The sequence below is a fragment of the Cordyceps fumosorosea genome (genome assembly GCF_001636725.1).
Source record: "Cordyceps fumosorosea ARSEF 2679 chromosome Unknown scaffold_2, whole genome shotgun sequence".
NCBI classification, from domain to species: domain Eukaryota; kingdom Fungi; phylum Ascomycota; class Sordariomycetes; order Hypocreales; family Cordycipitaceae; genus Cordyceps; species Cordyceps fumosorosea.
This window is the reverse complement of record NW_017387302.1, coordinates 1,006,027-1,026,969: the sequence shown is the minus strand read 5'-3', so window position 1 is coordinate 1,026,969 and position 20,943 is coordinate 1,006,027. Positions and strand designations below refer to the sequence as shown.

Here is a 20,943-nt window from a genome sequence, read left to right as displayed (position 1 = left end):
AGGTATCGACGGGACCAACACTCCCAACCAAGGTACTAGAGGCTACAGGCTGGAGGCTAGGACTGATAATAGTAGCTACAGGGGGGGTTGGAAGGAAGAAGCAAGGGGACGCGAATCAGATCTTGGCTCTCGTCGAATGGAAGCAGGGAAGTATCCATGCAGGCGACTTGAGGCGTCTTCGGAGATGGACGGATTGGTCAGGACCTTAGGATTAGCAGGGTAGCCTGGGGCAGGCTGGGCAAGATGGTTTGAGGCTAACGAGCAGGAAGCTGGGGGATAATAATGGGATTAAAAAAGCACGAGCATGCTGCATCATAAAGGGATGGGACGATGTTGTTGTTGTTTTCTATCTACTATACGGACAAGCGAGTAGCGACCACAGGCGTCCAGAGCCAGACGACGAATGTCCGTCCTCACGGTGGGTGCCTTACTACGGATAGTACTGAGAGATTCCCTGGCAGTTCTCGATATAACTATGTATGTAGACACGCGGCACCTAGAAAAAGAGTTAGATACGAGGCGGCTCCATCCATCTGCACCTACAGCATTCAAGGTTCCTTTTGGCTGCCTCTGGCTGGCTGGCTGACTGGCTGACTGACTGACTGACTGTAGTGATTGACTGTTGACTGACTGGTTTCCACAGCTCCACTCAACTGAACTTCTTGCATTGTTGGCTGACCCCTGGCGGGTGGGGCCGCCTCAGGATCCACATCGATTGCGGCAAAGAGGGGCCTCCGGTGCCTGGGCCTGACCTTGGCTCCGGACGCAGAATGCTTTGTCAATTGTACATACATACTGTTCGTAATTCATTCACTTCGCACCAAGGTGCCTCCTTGTACCAGCTTGCACACACTTGACACCCCAAAGCACAAGTACCACGCTCCATTTTCCTCTGGTAGTCAGCTGGTGGCAGCTGGCACACTCGACTTCAAACAGAGAACACACGGCCAGACCCACAGGCGGCTCCCACAACCTTCACCGTAACCTCAAAGCTCCCAGCACGGACGAATGCATGAAGATGTACTGACTTTTCAGGCATCTTTGCGCCAGTTGGGCAGATAAGTCTTTGCTCGGGCAGGAACACCAACATCCAACTCGACCGGCTTGCCCATCACAGTCAACTTAACGCCCACTGCTGTTGAATAGATAGCCTTGTCACAGTCACGCCATCGTAGTAACCACCACAATGAGCCACCACTTCCTCTGAAACACCTCCCAAAACACTACTACCACACACCCAGCCCAGTCATCACAGCTGCCCTGCTGCCAATCAAACCCATCCCTACCTAGCAGCAGACAAACCACTTGATGAACCACAAACTTTTATGCAACAGAATACCCCGAAACTCATTTATCTTTTCCCTTCCGCAGCTCTCGAGATAAGGAAGAGAAGCCAAAACATCACCGATGCAAGGCGGAAAAAGGAAAAAAAAGAGAAACCCCCCCATCGTCGATCCCTAAACAAGCCACAGCGAAAAACGTCGCCCTGCATAAAACGAAGTCCATACAGACTGATCCGTCCGCTCAGGGTTAACAGCACATGACTTTTGTGTATCAAACGATGACCTCGAAACTCAGGTGAGCCTATTGTCCATACCGACTCTCAAACGCGTCACCACCACCTGACTACGGACAACGAACGACGCTTCCAGCCGGTTCACACTCGGCGCTAATAATAGACAGAAAGGAAAAGATTCAAAAATGATGAAAGAAAAAGCCCTCTGTATACGTAATCCGTACTGCGTAAGTTAATATCGTCCTCTGCTATGTGAATCCCATTTCTATTTTTATTCAGGCTTTCGTATTCTGCCAAGGCAGCAACTTCAAAACACCACCACGGCCTCCCCATGACAATTCAATAATACGCCCCCTATCTGCCTAATAGCCGGACGAAGTACCTCGCTCCTCAACATCGACTTATCCCTACTCTTATTTCGGATGAGCTATAACTCGCAAATACATTTCACATAAAATCGGCTGCCTCCCCTCCCCTCCCCTTCCCGCCCAGAATAGTTCCCCCCCCCCCCGGGGAAACCGCCGCCCCGGGGCCGAATTTGCTGCCGTCGCTGCTGAAGAATTTCGAGCAACATGAAATCTTGCGCTAACTTGATCACTTTCGTCTGGGGGGTTTCGGTAAACCCTGGATATTACACCGTCGTATCAGCGAAAAAGGCCCTGCTCCTACCAAATTACCTATGGGGACACTAACTCCCCCAACCCCCCTACAATCATGACAAAATCCCCGGCCAAGAGATGCAGATATCCGTTATTTTCCATCATTTCTTTCCTTTGTGAACAAACTACCGCTACCAACGATGTCAGCGCCAACCGCCCAATCCCTGGTGCTTAGTCTCACATATCATTCATACCTTCTCGCTGCTCCATCAACCGTACAACTTATTATCACGATGCAGACAAACTTCAAGCTCAAATACGGTTCTGTCTTTTATTTCCTGTGCATATTCGCTATCCTTCAACTCATTGTAACTCAGGTGGAAAGACGTCCACGTAACTCCTGTTTGACCCCGGGGCCGTTTGCCCCCAAAATATGATTTCCAAAAAAAAATGCAGTTCATAAATAAAATGCACAGATGCTCGAGAGTAGAAAAAGATCATCAAGTAAAACAGGCCTGCAATCTAAAACTTCAATCACGAGGGAAACATACCCTGAGTATCCCACGTCGTATGCTCCCGGTTAGTCGCCTGCATGTGCGGCGAATGCGAATATGTCGACAGCGTCTCGTGCCCGCTGAACGGACTTCCGTTCAGGCTTGCCCTTTGCTGGGCCATCATTCCATTCTCATACATCATCTGTCCTCCCATACCGTCACTTTGTAACCCTTGCACGCCGAGGCCGTCCAGAGATGGAAACGGCTCCAGCCCGTTGCTGTTGAGGTTGGTCTCGAGGTTGCTGTTCAAGCCCATATAAGACTGGTCGGGCTGCGTAAACTGCCCGCCACTTACGCCCATACCGTGTAGGCTGCGATCCGGTTCATATCCATTCATTCCAGTCATATCATTGATCGTGTTGAAACCGTTGGCACCGTTCATGTCCATGGTGTTTGCCATGCCGTCCAGGCCGGCGCTCATGTCTGCCATGGAAGTCTGTACTGTCTGGCCCATACTTCCAAACTGCGTCTGGTAGAATTGAGGGTTGCCTTGTCCCATTGCATACCCATATCCACCCAAGTTCTGTCCGTACCCCATCTGAGCATGGTTCGGATGCAGCGTGTGGTTGCCAAAAGCCATGCTTCCCAATCCCGGCTGATCACTGGGTACAGGTAGCATTTGTCGCACTGGCGGATCCTGCACAGGACTGATTATGGAGTCTGCCCCAAGCTCCTTGGCTTTCATGTCCACCAGCCTCAGCACCGGTAGCGAAATCTGCTCCATGTGCTTGGCTAGATGCACCGTCAGCTTCTTCCATGTAGGAAAGACGCGTCCGCAAAATTTGCAGGGCTCGTCCTGCGGTTTCTTTGGCGTCTCCATATGGCATTCTTCAACTTTTTGCCAGGTCGGCTCAACCCCTCCAGCACGCTTCATTGCTGCCTTGGTCTTGACCTTGGGTTCCACAAACTTGTGCTCACGCACTAGATGCTGCAAAAAGTTGTCCTTGCGGTAGCAGGTATGGCGGCAGTCTTCCACATCGCATGTCCACCACTCCAAGTGTCGGTGGCCCTCATTTTCGTGACGTACCCAGTCAGCCTTGCGCTTAAAAGTCTTTGGGTCTTTGCACTTGTCCCATGTACAGGTAAAGGGACCGACATCCTCATGTACGTGCTTGGTCCAGTCCGAGGGCTTCTGGAATTTCTTCTTTTGATAGCACAGCTGACATTCGAACTCGGCTGGAAGGAACTGAGTGGGCGGCATCGGAATGTCTGGCGGGAAGCTCTCGTTACTGATGATTCCCTCTGCAGGGCTATCATCATCCTCAAAGCGAGCAGCTAACGGACCAATTCTATCTTTGTCGCCTTTGTGGTCGCCTAAAATCTTAGCCGAGCCACCGAGTGCCATACACAGTGGTCCACAGGAACAATTGCTGCCCTGGCGCATATGGTTGACCTTGAGGGTTAACAAGTTCTTATATCGAACAACTTGTTGGTGCGCAATGCGATCGACTAGATATAAGCCGCCGTTTTCAAGACCAGGGTTCAGTCTCAGTGCATGCTCTTGGAAGCCGGCAAAGGTGTGTGGAATGGTGTCAATTTCGTTGGGGTTCTTCTTCATGGCCGAGTCTTCAAGTAAATCGTCGTCATCATCGTCATCGTCATCATCTAGCTCGGCTGCGCCTGCCGTAGCCGCTGGCTTGCTGCGTGCCGCAACGACGGGGGGACCACCAGACTTTTTCCATAAATCGACCAGCGATGCTTGCGAGTCTTCGGTAGCCACTGACAACGGTGTTGCTTTTGGTAGCTCGGATTTGCTGCGCGGTCGTCGCAGCACTTTATCAACAGCCAAGGAGAAGCCACTTTTTGGGGAGGCAATTGGGGTAATGCCGCTTATGGATCCGCTCCGAGCGTGCGTCGATCCAATGGAAGCCAGAGGTGTTGCCATAGTAGCAAATACTGAATTAATGCTAGGTGTGGGCTGCTTTCCCCAACTAGACGTCCGGGAGGTGGGAGATAGGTGCGGTGAGCTATCTCTGCGTTCGTCTGATTGTTGACTGTCCTTTCGGCATAGGTCGTCGCCTTGTGCACTCTTGGAGCGACTTCTCGATCTTTTTCGCATTGAGGAGGAGCTTGTTCGTCGGACTAGGCCGCGAAGCTCGGCCAGGAAGCCAGTGGGCTTGCTTGTCTTCTTTGGCTCTGCCTTGCTGAGAGATAGTTTCTTCAAAAAGTTGCCACTAATGACGCCTTCGGCGTCAATCACGCTTGGGAAGCTGCGTCGGCGAGTTCCCCAAGTGGCAGATCGGGAAAGAATAGAGTCATTGTCGCGGATCATACGCTCGAATCGTTCAATGGCAGCTTGTGATGTTTCTGGCTGAAAGCGCCCTCGCTCATCGGAGATAATTGGGTGTGACACGGGAGCAGGCTCCCAGTGATTGGCGGAGTAAATGATATTGTAGTCCTCGTCGTTCAAAGGACCACCTGTGGGATCAATGTAAATTTGGTCATGAACGTGTCTGTTCTCGGTATTGCTTCCCAGAGGAATACCATCATCGTCGTCACGTGGCCGTTCAAGAGCCTCTATTTCTTCGGCCGTCTTTTCCGTGGGGGCCGTTATGTCATGCAGGTCTTCTTGTAGCCAGCGTCCAACTTCCTGATTGCGCTCTTGGCGAGCGTTTTGCGCGGCCAGCTCGTTGATGCTGGGAACCTCATCAGCAGATCGGTTCCGTGGTTCGATTCCTGAGTGTCCAGTTCTTGTATCTGGTTCCCACCGGCCAAGAGAATCTCGCTTAGCAGTGTTGGGTGTCCCGGGACGGCTAGTTGAGATCAGCTCGCCAACAGAATGGACGCCCCGAACTGTGCTATTGTCGTCGAAAGTGCGCTCCAGACCGAGTGCCGGGGTCAGGCCGTTGTCGTTGTCCCAGTTTGAGACAGTAACTCTAGGGCTCTGCACAGGCATAGGCACAGGTGCAGGGACAAGACCGTCCTCGCTGGAACGGCCGCTGCCGGTTGGGGCTGGAGTCAGTTGAGAAGATTCGGCAGAGAGCGTGGCGCCCTTGAAATTCCGTTGAAGGTTCCGTTGAAGGTCCCGTGGCGAGACCGAGGTAGGTGGGTTGGCAGCGCCGTTAGCAGCAGGTGAGGCTATATTTAGTGAGGACTTGTCAGGCGTCAATGGATACGACACGGCATAGCTGTCATCCGATTGTACTTCTTCGACAGGGAGTTCAGTCGCCACGACTGATTGGTCCCATATGCCAGCCTCTGCTAGGAAGCTAGGGCCACCAGCGTGAGGGTTTGTAAAATCGACACCGAAGAAGGGGTCTTCGTCTGCGTCGAGCTCGCTGTAGTCGCTGGCCTGATATTGGCCCGGTGTGGAGTGAGAGGCGTCTGGGGTATCGAGGTGAACAATCGAGGGAGAGAGGGATTCACTGTTGACACGCGACAGCGGAGGTGAGACGTCGTCGGCAGTAGGAAACTGGTGGTTGAGAGATTGGTGTTGGTAGGACGAGGAGTTGCGGGGTTCGAGGTCACTGTCTTGGAGGGAGTCGTGGAGATCGCTTTGCGACAAGGCAAATGCGGAAGCCATGGTTGGCGGGTGGACGGTGTGTGGCTGGGCCACGTCGGGTATATAGGCAGTCAGGCGACAAGAAGGCAGAAGAGTTATGGGAGGCCTATTCAAGCGCTGCGAATCGATGATTAGAGAGAGGACTCCGGGCGCATATTCGCAGGGGCCTGCCCTACCGATACTGTATGGTGGGTGGCTTAGTAAAAAAGCCCAAATGCAAGCGAGGGGCGCCTATCTGGCAGGGGGAATCGAGGAACGGGTCAGTCGGCCTGAGAAAGAGGCGATGAAGAGGGAGAAGGAGAGAAATGCGGGAGCGGCGCGGAGAAGCGAGGATGGGCTGCAGTGCGGTCGCGCTGAGCGGAGCAGGCTGATGGAGATGGAGGCGACGCCGAGAGGGTGGGCATAAAGTTAGGTAGGCGAGCCGAGTTGGTTAACAGGCATCCGTAGGTGCAAGACCCGGAAGTACCTGAGTATCGGGAGCGGGAGGGACAGCAGAAGCGCTTAGAATGTAACCCCTGCTAGCTGCAAGAGACCAGAAGACGAATTTCTGGTGCCAGCACGGCGATGGCTGTTGGGAGTTTTGGGGGGCGGGAAGCTGCAGTGCTAGCGAGACAGCAGATGGTCGGTGGTGTGTGATGCCGAGAACGTTGGAGATGCGATGACTGCGACGGTGAAGGAGGGCGAGTGCGCCTGGAGAGCCCAAGGAGGAGCCAGACGGGTGAGGGCAGAAGAGAGCAATCAGCAATACAATGGCGAGACGAGGCAAGACAAGGCGAATGGGGGATGGCGAGAGACGAGAGTGTGGTTTTGGGTGGTGGAGATTGTGCGCCTGGCGGACAATAAAGCTGGCAGCTCAATGGCTGCCTCCATTGCCTCGTGGAGTTGAGCTGAACGAGCGGGCAGGCAAGATGGCAGGTGCTCCAGCCTAATGCAACTGCCTGATTGGGACGGCGTTTTCTGGCTGGTCCAGAATGGCCAGCAGCTGAACGCCCATTCTGGTGTGGACATTTCTACGATTCCCAGAAAACAGCAGAGTCAAGTTCATGGGCTAATTCCGAGCAGTAATGAATCATTTCCGAGGCTATTAATAAACTACTCACGCGCATTGAATATAGGCTACCACGTTATTATCGTTGATAAAGGGTTTACCTATGTTGAGCCTATCGAACCGTTAGTTTCTGCCGGGCCGTCAGTACCTCTGTACATATGTATGTATGTATGTACATAGGTAGTTTATTGCCAGCCCATCACTGCTGACGGTCCGCAGCTCTCCGTTTACTGCCCAATAACCAGAAAACAGACCTCTGGAGTTGAATCTCAAGGCATCTTCATCGATAAAGCTCGCTTCCTTATCTCCTCCCAGTTCTGCCGCGCAGCCACAACCCAACCTACAACCACGAGTACCGTTCCGAAGCCCCCATCTCTCTGCCAGCCGCTACTTGGCGCCCTCCCTACACCAGTCCCCCCGTAAGGCTGGTCCGTCCCTCGCTGCCCGCGCCTTTATTAACTCAAACCCGCCAGAACAACTTTTTACAAGATGCCCACCAGTCTCGAAACAAAAAATGGCCATCGACGACGCGGTCCGCCCACAATCTTCAATCCAACTAACGACGACCGTTCAGCCTTGGCCGCTTTGCCTCACTGTGCCATCGCTCCCAGACCTTGACTAGTACAGCCCGGTCGTGGGGCTGAACGGCGCGAGTACGCCTTAGCTTTGTGCAGAACGCCTCACAATGCACACCATCGTCGCCCGGCCTTGCACTGCCTTGCCCTGCCTCACCCCGGTGTTACGGGAATGGCTCGGTTCTGATCTGACCAGTGTGCCTTGCGTTGTAGAATCGGCTCACATCTGGGCCACTCTTGACCCCAATCCGCAGCAGGGACCTTGCACTAGAAGGCCTCCAAGGCAGTTTTGGCCTGCCCCTGCAGCATGACCGCTGTTCAAGGCTGTCCACTCTGTCCTAAAACAGGTCCACGACGACCAAATTGAGACTGCGTGACACAGGCTGCCAGATCCAAAAAGTATGCTTCTTATTAGTGGTGGGACGCCCTTACATCCCAGACTTGGCTGCGTGGAAGCAGGCCAAATATCTCAGAGCCATGTGCGGGAAATATATGTGGTTCATTCACCGTGTCGACAAAACTATCAACGACCAACCAATAGCTAGTCCCTCGTCAACAGTAGGGTCAGTACAAGTAAGGTCGCATATGCCAGAAGGCTAAGAATTGTCAATAGTGTCACAGTATCGCCCGACGTCCGAAACTTGCGCGTCAACAGCCCATCCGCAGACTCCTTGGTGAAGAATTGCCGCTGACCCTCGTACCGTCGATACACGGCGACAAGCAAGATTGCAGTGCCATAGACGGCAAACAGCGCGCCAATGGGATAAAATTCATGAGTGAAGATCTTGAGAATCACGAGCGAGAACGAAAATTGACCCAGCGCAGTTCGCATGTACGCGCCTTCGAATGTCCGCTGCGCCGCGCGAACCTCAACTAGCCTATCCTCCTACGTCAGCCGCTGGCGCTGGTCTTCCGTCTTGAACGAGCTCACTTACTCGGCATTTGTGAGAACAACCGATTGAGCACGATGCAGGCGCAAGTGAAATTGCTGTTCTGGATGTGGCTACCCGTCCCGTTAGTTGTGACTCGAAGCATGATGCTGCTCTTTTCTATCAGCTTACCTCCCACATGGTGGCGGATGGCGGCTATTCGCAGCCGGGCATGTTGGTATGGCTCGGCAATAGGGTTGAAATACCGGGTAGCCACACTCTCACTCAACACTGAAACGACATGAGCATGTACAAAAACTCTCGTCACGAATATTCAGCGTTGCTCGAGATGTCGATGAAATGGGACGTGCGTGGGTTAGGCTGAAAGTCGACCCCCCAGTGACGCGATTCGCCCACCTCGAGTCGTGCCCATTCCATCACGTGGAACTCACTGAAAGGTAAAAAGACTTCGAAATCTCTTCACCATCCCGCCCAATATTATGGTCTAAAATTCGCATTAATTTCTAAAATCTATAGATGCCGGTCATTACCACATGCCAGTTTCTATTTCGAACGAGACAAATATGGTTGGTCCTCCGATCTGCCAACTCCCAGGCCGAAAAATTCACAATCGCGATCATCCGAAATTTCTTGGTATATGCGTTCATCGCCCTCCACGAGTCTATTAATCAACCCATCACTTGGCCTCCTCTGTCCCTCTATTCCCCGGCAACGCGCCCATAATGGCCCAGTCGCCCTGCGACCAGACGCTCTTGAGCCTCCACGTCTTGGCCTTCCAGAGCGGCGCCTCTGCCGTCCCGTCGTCGACCTTGACGAGGTCGATCGAGTACAGGCTGCCAACGACGAGGCGCTCCGTGTGGCCGCCCTGCTCCATAGCGAGGCCGCGCCCCGCGCGGTAGTGGTGCGCGACGCCCGTGGCAGTCGTCGTCGCGGCGCGCCCGCCTTCGGCAAAGGTCGTGCGCACGTTGCTCGTCATGTGCGTCGTGTCGAGCGGCGAGACGATGTCGAAGCAGGACGTCGTGATCTCGTCGAGGCCGCGCAGCAGCGTCCCGTTGAGGTCGAAGACGGCGTCGGTGGTAAAGGCCGACTGGAACAACGCGCGGTCGGCCGTGTCGAGGCCGCATACGCACCGCGCGATGGCGTCGACGACGGCCTCGCGGTCGCTGGGCGTCGGCGAGAGGTGTGCGGAGATTGAAAAGCTCATCTTTGAATGGGTCTTTTTTTTTTCTTTGGTGATGTATTTTGAGGTAAAATGCAACGAGTACATTATAGCAGCGGTGCCAACCCCTCTCTCGCCCAGTAACCCTGGCGGGGGCCGTCTTGGCGGGGCCAACTGACAAATAGATAAGAATGATCAATGTCCATACACGGAAGTGAGGTAGGAATGTCTAAATTTCAGTCTCATAGTTGGAATCTTCTCGATTTTTATCCTATAGCTCAATGCTGTCCCCTCATCGTTTGCCAGCTCGTACAACCTGTCGTCGATGCCGCAAGACCCCTGCTCTCGGGTAGCTAGCTATTGGGGAAAGAGTTCAGCCTCCTTCTACCAGAAGCTGGCAAATTAGTCGTGTCTGTTGTCATTTCATATTGTTGTCTATCTATCCTTGCTTTATCCAACGAAGCTTGAATATGCGCTGTTTATCTTTCTTCGCAATGCTGCCTCGTATATCTCCCGTTCGCCAGAACCCTCTGTCGCGGTAAACAACATGACGATGTTGTATTGCCTGCTCTCAGCTTGCACCCGATGCGCCAACACACCACTTTCGAATATGCGAGAGTTTCCTCCATTGTTTCGATATCGAGTACGACCTAGCCCTAGAAAATGGCATCCTCCGTGTCATCCCTTTCCACATGTTCCCACCTATCAGCCTCACAAGATCCCCCCACCGCTCACATTGGAGGAGGGCCGTTGTTGTGTAGAACGTCCCAAGGTTCGAATCCCATATTATCATGCCCGCGCTGCTGTTGCTGGAGCATCTGCTGCTGCTGCTCCGCCCCCCAACTACCGCTCGGGTCGCCGGCTTGTCGTGGTAGGTGGGCCGGTCCCGGGGCCAAGCTCATCGGAGCCGTCGAGGGCACCCCTCCATCGTATAGTACGCCGCCCGCGGCGGACACGAACGGCTGCTGCGGCTGGCCGATGAGCTCGTTGCTGAACGACACCGATCTCGTCTGCGCCGCCGTCGGGGCGGCGGCGCTTACGCCGTTGGCCCAGTTCCAGTTGTGCATCTGCGCGGCCTCGGTCGTCGCCATCCAAGCGGACTGGGTGGCCGCTGCTGAGTCGGGTCCGAACGGTGCTGCTTGCTCCGCGGCGGCGGCGGCGGCGGCGGCGGGCTCGTTGCCGAACTGATGCCAGCCGTAGGTCATCTCCATGGATCCGGGTAGCGCTATTGGGCTCGGCTCGGCAGACGCCCAGGTGAAGCTCGATCTCGGGGAGACGCTGAAGCTTTGTTGTTGTTCGGGGTGGTGGTTCGGAATGCTCAGTCCCATCTCTGCGACGACGAAAGGAAAGAATGTGGTCAGCTAATTACCATGCGCAGTCCTCTTTGTCAACGTCCAAGAACCAACCTTCGCCGCCAGTGATGGTGGCATATCCAACACTGGACGGCATGAGGACGGGGCCGGCAGCGAGACCGGCGGGGTCTTGCGCCCCCGGCCCGGTGCTGAAGATGGATCCCGACGCGATGCCAGGCGGGTTCCCCGGCGCGAGAGCCGGCGACGAGGATTGCGAGTGCGTGCTCCCCGTCCCTTGACCGCCGATGCTGCCGCCGCCGCCGCCGCCCTGGGAGTCCCCCGTCGGCGGTTGCTGCTGGTCGACAGGGCAGAAGCTGCAGTCCTTCTTGAGTCGGATGCAGTTTTCACATCGGTTCTGTATGTTCGCGGATACGATGCAGCGAATTTTTCGGCGTCGGCAGTGGTCTTTGTTTGGTGCGTCGCAATTCCCGGTCAGCAGCTGCGTCTGTGTGTGTATCTATGTGCCTCGAACCAGGAAGAGGTTTCGGCAAAGCCCTCCCAAGCTGCCCGCGCAGGACTTGTCCCCCAATGGACTCTGAAATGATGCTTGAGGAAGAAAAAGAAATTGCTAGACTCACTGCAGGCTATCGATGTCCTGTGGTACCCCAACTTGTTCCGCTTCTTCTCCCCCGCCGCCGTCGTGGCTGCGGAATCCTGCACCATGGTATGCACGGCTGGTGTCGAGAAGGATCGCTTGAGGATGGGAGCCGGCTCTACGCGTTGCCTTGCGAGCATGCCGAACGTCCCAGCTGGTCTGCCGCCCTCCGAAGGTTTGCCTTGGCGAAATTTATTTTCCTGTACAACGTGTCCCAGGGCGGGGACCTCGTCCATCTCGCGACTCCTCCTCCTACCGGGTGGGTGGTGGCTGTGTTGCTGGTGATGATGTCGATGTCGGAGCTGCTGATCGCCGACGCCCCTTGAGGGATCACTGCCGTTCCGGGAACCGTGAGATGCCAGCACAGCGTCGTTTTTGCCGCGCGTCAACGACGGACGATCTCCTACGTCCCACGACTGCGGTGGAGGATAGGGAGGGTAGGAGCAAGCAGCGGCCATGAAGACGCTGCCGTGCTATATCGGGGCAGGGGCCTCTTGATTTTCAGATGGTAATCCTCCCGAGTTGTGCGCGCACTGCACCCGATGTGTTCTCGTGGTGTTTTTCGCGTATGAGAGGCAAAGAAACGGGCAGGTGAGGTGAGAATCGGCCAGGGTCAGCCTCCTGTCGGCTTTCAGCTGAGCAGAGGGTGAAGGGCAGAGCAGAGCAGCTGTGAAAAAAGAAATGGATCGAGTGTGAAAAGGCGATCTGGGGTCTGAGATGCGGCTCTCGCTCCTCGACAGAGGTCAATCAATGCCCCTTTGAGAAGGAGAAGAAGGTGAGAATGACGTTTGGTTGGATGGGAGTGAACGAAGAGAGAAGAAATTGGGCAGCTGCCCGTGCCTGACTGCCAACACGATCAGATTGTCGAGAGGCTGTATTCTTTGGTAAGACGGTGCAATAAAAATGATAGCTCATCGGCGAATTCGGTGGCCCAGCATCTGTAGAGTAATCAGAGCTGAAGGAATGCGAAATTATCGAGATTGGGCCCCATAGCCGTCGGCACGCACGGCTAAGCTTGTTGATGCGCTTAAAGTTTCGCGATGTCTTGAGCGTAAAATATCGGAGAGCCCGGGGGGTGGCGAGTTGAAGGATGATATACTATCAGTTATCTTTTTCCTCGGGGATGATAGGACAGATGAAAAGAACAGGAAAAGACGCCAACGACGAGGTTCATCTAGGTATTAGTTAACTAGGGCGTTAGAAATATGTTGAATGCCTCTTTTGGAAGAAGCCATGTGTGCGGTCAGCAGCTCTTCGGCGTGCCCCTGACCCTCTTGCATCCTTGGCTTTTTTATTTTATTTTTATTTTTATTTTTATTTTTATTTTATTTCATTTCATTTACAGCTTGGGAATGCATCAATCTGGCTACGGGCTAGCTTGCCAAAGCAAGGACTGGCATTGGGGGAATTGGGGGCAACCCAACGGTTGGACTCTTGTGTTTGATCGTCCATCTCGCCTCCGTGTCTCTACCAAGAAACTACTACGCTTCGGGGGATTCCTGCTTTCCCAGAAAAACCACCCACACCTAGTTAAGAGGGCGAGCCTGACAAAGAGCCTTGGCCACATCTCGTCTACCCTCCCCCCAGCTAGGAGTGTGGTGTGGGCTTGTTACGAGGATTCTGGTCGAAGAGGCAGGCTGGCAGGGCAGGCAGGTAGGTAGGTGTGTGGCATTCGGGCTTCAGCGGTACCTTCCTTTCCTCTTTACGCCCCCCTGGCCCCCCCCCCCCATGTGTCGATATAAACGGCGCCGCGGCGGTCTCGCATGTACGTATGTATGTATGTAGGAAGGTAGGCATGTATGTATGTACGTATGTATGTATGTCTGTATGTATACGCTGGCGCGCCACAGACACAAAAACCTGTCGCTCGCTAGCTTTGTGTGCATCCCCTTCCCTGATGGCTGCCGCTTAATTAATGTATGTCTCTCTATTCCTCCAACATGTTGTGGAGCTTTGGGAATGGAGCTAGATGGATCAGCCAGCCTGAAAGACAAAATGGGTAGCTTCACGAGATGGCCTGCGACAGGCAGAATGCGGGTTGGTTGCGATTCACCTGCGATTTGGCAATTGTCGGTGGCGATACGATTCGATACCCTGAGACCAACCCCAGCTGAATAGAAGAATCCGATGTGGCGTCTGGGCCTTGAGAAGAACAAAGAGCTCGGCAACAAGGAGGCGGGGAAACGCACCGATTCGCAGGCCAAAGCGTGTTCGTAGGGGGTGGATGGAGGTTGAAGAAGACAGGGGGTTAAGGAGATGGAGGGAGAGGAGAGGAGAAGGAGGAGAAGAAGGAGAAGGAAAAGGACAGGGAGAGTTGTATTCTCAGCTCTGTTCAACATGGCTGAGTTCATCTGAATGATGTAGCCAGAATGATGCATACCCAGCTGATGGGACTTTATTATTAGCCGTATCCGTAATCCGTCCGGCATAGCGATTGCGATTGACCCAGATTTCCCATTGCCATTGTCAACAAGGGGGGGGGGGAGGCAACTAATTAGTTAGTTGCTGGTTAGTGAACAAGGCAGGGGATTTACGGTACCAGTACTATACCAGAGGGACAATTGCATTCTTGCAGTTTGTTCGAGGTCAGCCAAAGTCACTCACTACTTCTTAGTTGTGTAGCTGGCATATCCTATCAGTGCGAGCGCCTTGTCAACCTTTTTCTCTCTCTTGGATCCTCTCCCTCCAGCCGTGTCGACTTGATGAGCAAAGTGGCAAGGAACAGGGGTGCACAATGTTTCCAAGGGACCGGTTCTTGGGACGGAGGATCTCTATGGGCCGATTCGGCCTGCCACGCCTTGCTCTTCCCGCCTGCTCCGCACTGCCGCCGAACAATCTGCGGGCTTCTTCATCTAACCTTGCTTGCCTGCTTGCTTGCTTGTCTGCTTTTCTGCTTGCTTTCCCTGGCTGGGTACCGACATCCATCGGGAGGGGGGCGCATGTGAGGCCGCGCTGCAGGACTTGATGACGGGTACATGTCGTACAAAAATCTTTACTTGGGACCCCTGCCCTTCCTACCATGATCGAAACGGCGCGAACTGAGCAGCCGGCCAGCCAACCAACTTGACTGGTTGACTAGGTTATCCGTGTTTTTAGAGGACCGGGGGGTTCATGGCCGAGCACCGAATCGTCGTACTGTAGCTGTGCGCCAAGGTATAGTAGTTTACAATATATCCATATATCCGCAGACTGATAAGAGCAAGAACAGGCCAGTCATAACAATCGCTACTACCACCACTACTCCATTGAGAGTAACCAGTCTTTCAGCAATCAGTCAGGCTCAATGGCAGAATGAATCAATACCTGACCTGACTTGATGAGTTTTCGCCGCTTGTGCTTGCTTGTTGTCTCCAACCACGCGTTGGGCCGGGGCGGGCGCCACCAACGCCACCAACATTTTCAATCTAATAATAACAAAGATTATAACGAATCGAGGACGAGGTAGCGGGGCAAGAGGAGAAAACAGCGCGACATTTTCATTCGCAAACCCAACTTTCAGGGATCGGCCTGGAGCCATCAAAGTAGTTAGTCGGTGCCACTGACTAACTACTTGTCATCAAAGTTGCATGCAACTGCAACTCGAACGAGAATGGACGCAAAAGGTCTGCTGTCTGTCTGTCTGTCTGTCTGTCTGTCTGTCTGTCTGGTCGACCGTGCAGTTGTTGTGTTTGTTAATAAACAGACTCATCTTTGCTGTGCGTACGTATGTGCTGTGGAAATTCTCCGACGGCCTATCAGGGGCGAGTCCAGACAGTCAGTCCATCGACGCCAAGCTCGCACAAGGCCGGAGTCTGCAGAACAAGGCTGCAGTTGTCATTCTGGCCATCCGTCACCCATCGTTGTCATCGTCGAGGTCATCGTCGCACAAGGTGGACCTCCATACAGCCTCCAGAACATCATCTTCTTTCCACGTCCCCTCTTCTGCCCCTAGACTCTTATTACTTCTTGCCCTCCAGACCAAGTAGCAGCTCAAGTGGACATGGACTGCGGATGCTCCCTTTCGCCGTTCGAACAGTTGGTGGGCCAGTGGAGTTTTGGCCCGAGGAACTATCGCAGTCAATACCACGTTCGGGAATGAGCATGCCATTCCACTACCGAGTATGAGACCTATGAGACCTGGGTGCGGACTTCGTCCGGCCATGGGGTCGCAGCCAAAGAGAGATCTTGTCTCTCACAGGGTTGCACGCCAAGTACTCAGTACGGATGCCGCGGCCAATCCTCGCCCTTGGCCCAAATTCAGGCTGGCAACTGGATATCACGCCCCCAGTCATGGCTTGCAGCGGGTGAGTGGCTATGCCTGCCTGCGATGACCCAGATATTCCCCATGTAGGGTTGCTTTTTCTCCCCGAAAACGTCGTATTCCTGACACACTCGGGAAATCACAGATCGGTCTTTGACATGATAGTTGCAGGACCATGGCGTGGCACTGCTGTAGGTTCAACTATAGTCAGGCCCCCATCTTATCCTTGCGAGAGCCTAGCTGACCATGTAGCCTCGCACGTTGGACTAACTGCTGCCGACGGTACTACCGTTGGCATCCTGCCTTCGTTAGCCTTTTGATCATGGAGTTACCGGTTCACACTATTGACGCTAGTCCAAAGAGCCTTTGTTTTGCAGATTGCAACTTTGAGTGTCTGAAGTCGCATTGTGGAATTTGGTGTCTCATGACTAGTTATTGGAGACGGGAGGGTGGGGAGACAGAGACCTTTGAGTAAGTAAAGACCCGAGACCCGAATGATGCATGAACCTTTTGCGGAGGAGACATATGGCCCTGTTTAGTTAGTTGTCGGTCTCTTACCTCATGTCTCAGCGTCCTCGTATAGCCTCTTTCTAGACGCCGTGGCTTACAACAAAAGGACATCACCTTGCCTGTCAAATAGCTAGAGCCTGAGCTAGTTACTGCGTCCGAAGCACAGCCTATGCCTATTCAACGATTAGCTCCATGTACGCAGCATTCTAGTGCACGGGGGGAGCTTCCGCGCGGTCCACCAACGTCGTCAGCGCGACCAAGATGCGGCCTTTGGGTACTGTTACCGCGATGCGTCGGAGGGGCTCATGAGTGTCACCGTCTTATAACTAGGCAAAATGAAGAAGGGACGACGACGCTAAAATGGCGTCGATTGATGGCAGGTTGTCCTTGACTTTCCCATCGAGGCTGCACAGAAAAGATTGCGGCCCTGTCTTGAGCCGTTCGAGACATTGAGGCGGCGTCGAGGGGCGTCGCCGCGTCGGGAAGATGCGGCGGCGGAGTCCCCTCCACTTCGTCGCAATTGGGCAACGGCCAAGGGAGACGGGAAGATCACCATGGGACAAGGCAAGGAAGGGCCTTTCAAGACAAGCAGCCACGCGCCCCATGGTTGAATGTCACTCACTGCTGGGTGACCGGGCGATCTTTCGCAAGGTGCCGGGGCAGACTGTCCGGACCGGAGCAAGACAGACACTCGCTGCGGCCTGATTCCGAGATCTTTTCCATGGAATATGCCGGTATTTGCTGTGAAAAAGGAAGCAGCTGCGAGACTTACTTGCTGCATTCTTCCCGTGCCAGCGGTCTGGTGTGTAAGGCGCAGCCCGCACCGGGCGTGCTATTACTAACAACCAAGGACGACGGACTGTGTGATCAAGTTTGGTGCCGGTATCCAGATCGACGCCTAATTATAACGTGTGTAAGCAAGCAGGTCATTTCGAAATCCTGCTAGCCGCAAGAAGAGGCCACACAACCAGTCCACATGTATCCGTACATGAGGTGGCTTCTGGGGAACTGGGACATTATTATTATTAGTTTGACTGTTTCTGGTTAACATGGGGTTGTTGTTCGCAACATGGACAATCTGCAGATCTTGGGATCAGCCCGAGTATTCCAGCAAAAAAGCAAAAAAGATGATGGTTGGTTACATGTGCAGATGGTCTCTCCTGACTCAGTCACGTATGTCTCGATAAGAACAAGGAAATCAGAATAAAGAGAAAACGAGAAAAAAAAAGCTGTTTTAGATGAAGACGAGTTATCCCAACAGATGCGATGCGATGTGAGACATGAACTGATCTTATGATCTTACCAGTACAAACCATCTTTTTCCTTCTTCCTTGTCTCCCACACCCCCCCTCCCTACCTTGCCTCCTTATCCTACAGCTCTTGTTCCCGCATACAGATCTCCTCCATCGCCACCACCGTCCGGCTTCATGGCACTCACCGACACGTCGGGCCAGCACATGCAGGCTTTGTACACGTACGCGCCGCAGACGGTATTGATGCAGGCCGAGCAGATTGATGAGGAAGTTGGGCACGAGGACGAAGCAATTACAAGAGGTGCAGCCTCGGCAGCGCCTTCTCCGAGTAATCGCGAGCCGCCACGCATTTTCAAGGTCATGGTTGGTCCGGGATGTCGCTGCTCCAGCGTCTGCAGGCCGCGGCCAGCGACGCACGGCGAGACGTGACCGACGCCGCAACCAGCGTCCAGCACGCGCGAGCCAGCATGAGGTCCAAGCTGTCAAACAGATTCCCCTTCATGCGTCTGGAGCGGTCTGATGACTGGCAGCATGCGCCATGTTGTCCTTCTCCCAACACCCAACGTGCCGCGTGCCGCCAAGCACCAGCAGGCAGCCGATCTTGGCCTCAGCGACCGATACACCCCCTTGGACGGCGGGATGGTCGCCGATGACGGGCTCAATTTCAGGAGCCTGCGGCATTGGTAGCTGAATTTGCCGTACTGATTGGCACTTGGCCAGTTGCAGGGCCTGGTACAAGGTAATGGGCTCTGCTACTACCCTTGTCTACCTTTGCGCAAGATACTGGACCTTGCAATGCGCTCCGAGGACAATGGCTTACCCAAAAACAATGATTTCAAGTTTCTTTACCCCTTTCCGGCTTGGATGATCTGTTTCGCGCCAGAAGAACTTGACGAGAAAGGGCTGAACCACTTTTCGTTTCGACCCGGCCGTGCATGATCAAGCGTGAGATGGATTTACTGGGATCTCTAGATCGGCGCATTGACGACAGAGTTGAATTGAGGGGTTGCCGCATATTCAGAAAAAAGATGGCTACCGATCCTCTTGCAGATGATATCTCGCTTTGAAGCCCCTGCGAGATTGCGACTGCCGACACGACCCCGTTCTGACGAGACAAGGGGCCTTTATTGATTAATTTGAGAAGAGAGGGCTCCTTCCCAAGAATCCGTCCATTGACACGCGCCCCGCATACCAATGGCCGGTTTGCCGGCTTCCTGTTTCTTGTAGTTAATTCGTCTGGACTGGAATGGAGTCAATTAAGTTGCGGATACAGGCCGGCCAAGAAGCTCAACAACGCGATCTATCAAGTCCCACTTCCCGCAACAGGGCTGGGACTAATAAACAGATACGGAGAGGGAAACAGTGAAACCAATTGCATTGATGTGACTTTTAGCGTTGATCCCGCCGTTGCTAATTACATTGTCTCAGTGCGGAACTGTTGACGGTTCCGACAACCCTCTGTTACTCGTTATCTCCTGTTAGAGATTCAAAGCCAACAATCATACATAGATTGTAAGAATCCCCCCGATATCCATCACCATGTTACCCTTTTTTGGTGGATAGGTGTTAGGCAACCGTAGATCACATAAAAAGTATTTACACTGTGCTACTGCGCGTTAATGTGGTGGACCCCACAGTGCGCCATGGCCCCGCGCCACTGGCCATTACGATGGAGCTGCGCCGTTTGAGTTCCGAGTTTTATTCCATCAACGAGGACTGACGGCTGGACCCTTTCCTCGTGCCTGCCATGAGCGATCTTCAACGGGCCTGGGCTAAAGCGAAGCTCGGTATTTCACATGATGCGTTTGATGAGGCTGAGGAGGAGGAGGGGCCCGAGGGCCACGGGGTAGACAATGCCGCCGACGACGATTCATCATCGGCCTCTTCAGCGTCTTCGGTTTCATCGACCGGAACTATTGTGCCAACCGCAAACCAACGGCTATTTGCGCGCCCGAATGGGTGAGTCGCCGCTGTGCATGCCAATCTCGAGAGAAGAAAAAAGAACGCTTCTGTATTAACACGTGCAGAGTCGCCCGGGGACGGACTTTGGAGCCGATCCCCTGGACGACATACTTTGAAAGGGAGCTGTTCATGGAGTCGGAGGACCAATCGGTCACGTTTCACGCCTTTCTGACCTCGCCTGTCGATAAAGGACCTTTGTTTGTCATGCACCACGGAGCTGGCTCTTCGGGGCTGACGTTTGCCGTGGTCGGCTCCGAGATCCGGAAGCGCATGCCCAACGCCGGCATCCTCGCCGTCGACTGCCGCGGCCACGGCTCGACAGTCAGCCAAAACGAGGACGACGTCGATCTGAGCCTGTCAACGCTCTCCTCGGACCTCCTCTTCATGATCTGCGCGGTGCGGGCGCGGATGGGCTGGGCCGCGCTGCCGCCGCTCGTGCTCGTCGGCCACTCCCTCGGCGGCGCCGTCGTCACCAACCTCGCTAGCACCCGACGCCTCGGCGCCTCGCTGCTCGCCTACGCCGTGCTCGACGTCGTCGAGGGCTCCGCCATCGACGCCCTGCAGAGCATGCAGACGTACCTCTCCACACGGCCCGCCGGCTTCGCCAGCGTCGAGGCGGGCGTCGACTGGCACGTCCGCACGCGCACCGTCCGCGGCTCCACGTCCGCGCGCGCCTCCGTTCCCGCGCTCCTGCGCCGCCGCAACGACGAGGATGTCCCGGCGGGGGGGCTCGCGCGCCCGTGGCGCTGGCGCACCGACCTCGCGGCCACCCAGCCCTTCTGGGAGGGCTGGTTCGCCGGGCTGAGCGCCAAGTTCCTGGCCGCGCCGGGTGGCAAGCTGCTGCTGTTGGCGGGCACGGACCGCCTCGATACGGCGCTCACGATCGGCCAGATGCAGGGCAAGTACAACCTGCAGGTGTTCCCCGAGGCGGGCCACTTCATCCACGAGGACCTGCCGGAGCAGACGGCCGTCAGCCTGGTGGACTTTTACAAGCGCAACGACAGGAGCCAGCTCGTGCTGCCGCCCAAGGTGTCGGATCTGCTGAAGCAGGGGAAGAAAGTATAAAGTGGTGGGTGAGAGGGAAGGAAAAAAGGTGTGGATTGTATTTCTGAGGTGTATGATTTGATGTACATGGATGCATAGATGGAGCTGAACTTGTAGCTGCAACGCAGAGTATAGCTTCAACTA

General features: G+C 54.4%; 5 protein-coding genes across 5 annotated transcripts; 1 reads left to right on the top strand and 4 right to left on the bottom strand.

The window, feature by feature from the left end:
• Window positions 1-2,649: 2,649 nt before the first annotated feature.
• On the bottom strand, window positions 2,650-6,192 carry ISF_01471 (C2H2 finger domain-containing protein; the record flags this gene model as incomplete). The annotated part of the gene is made up of 1 exon (XM_018845078.1): window positions 2,650-6,192. One exon carries the CDS (start codon window positions 6,190-6,192, stop codon window positions 2,650-2,652), a length of 3,543 nt encoding a protein of 1,180 aa, XP_018707844.1.
• Window positions 6,193-8,335: 2,143 nt separating this feature from the next.
• On the bottom strand, window positions 8,336-8,864 carry ISF_01470 (hypothetical protein; the record flags this gene model as incomplete). The annotated part of the gene is made up of 3 exons (XM_018845077.1): window positions 8,336-8,672; window positions 8,730-8,797; window positions 8,856-8,864. 3 exons carry the CDS (start codon window positions 8,862-8,864, stop codon window positions 8,336-8,338), a joined length of 414 nt encoding a protein of 137 aa, XP_018707843.1.
• Window positions 8,865-9,360: 496 nt separating this feature from the next.
• On the bottom strand, window positions 9,361-9,888 carry ISF_01469 (hypothetical protein; the record flags this gene model as incomplete). The annotated part of the gene is made up of 1 exon (XM_018845076.1): window positions 9,361-9,888. One exon carries the CDS (start codon window positions 9,886-9,888, stop codon window positions 9,361-9,363), a length of 528 nt encoding a protein of 175 aa, XP_018707842.1.
• Window positions 9,889-10,574: 686 nt separating this feature from the next.
• ISF_01468 (Zn(2)-C6 fungal-type DNA-binding domain protein) lies at window positions 10,575-12,248 on the bottom strand (the record flags this gene model as incomplete). The annotated part of the gene is made up of 3 exons (XM_018845075.1): window positions 10,575-11,173; window positions 11,250-11,600; window positions 11,774-12,248. 3 exons carry the CDS (start codon window positions 12,246-12,248, stop codon window positions 10,575-10,577), a joined length of 1,425 nt encoding a protein of 474 aa, XP_018707841.1.
• Window positions 12,249-19,540: 7,292 nt separating this feature from the next.
• Window positions 19,541-20,820, top strand: ISF_01467 (Protein phosphatase methylesterase, eukaryotic; the record flags this gene model as incomplete). Its single annotated transcript, XM_018845074.1, has 2 exons — window positions 19,541-19,752; window positions 19,821-20,820. The coding sequence occupies 2 exons, from the start codon at window positions 19,541-19,543 to the stop codon at window positions 20,818-20,820; spliced, it is 1,212 nt and encodes a 403-aa protein (XP_018707840.1).
• Between the last annotated feature and the right edge of the window lie 123 nt (window positions 20,821-20,943).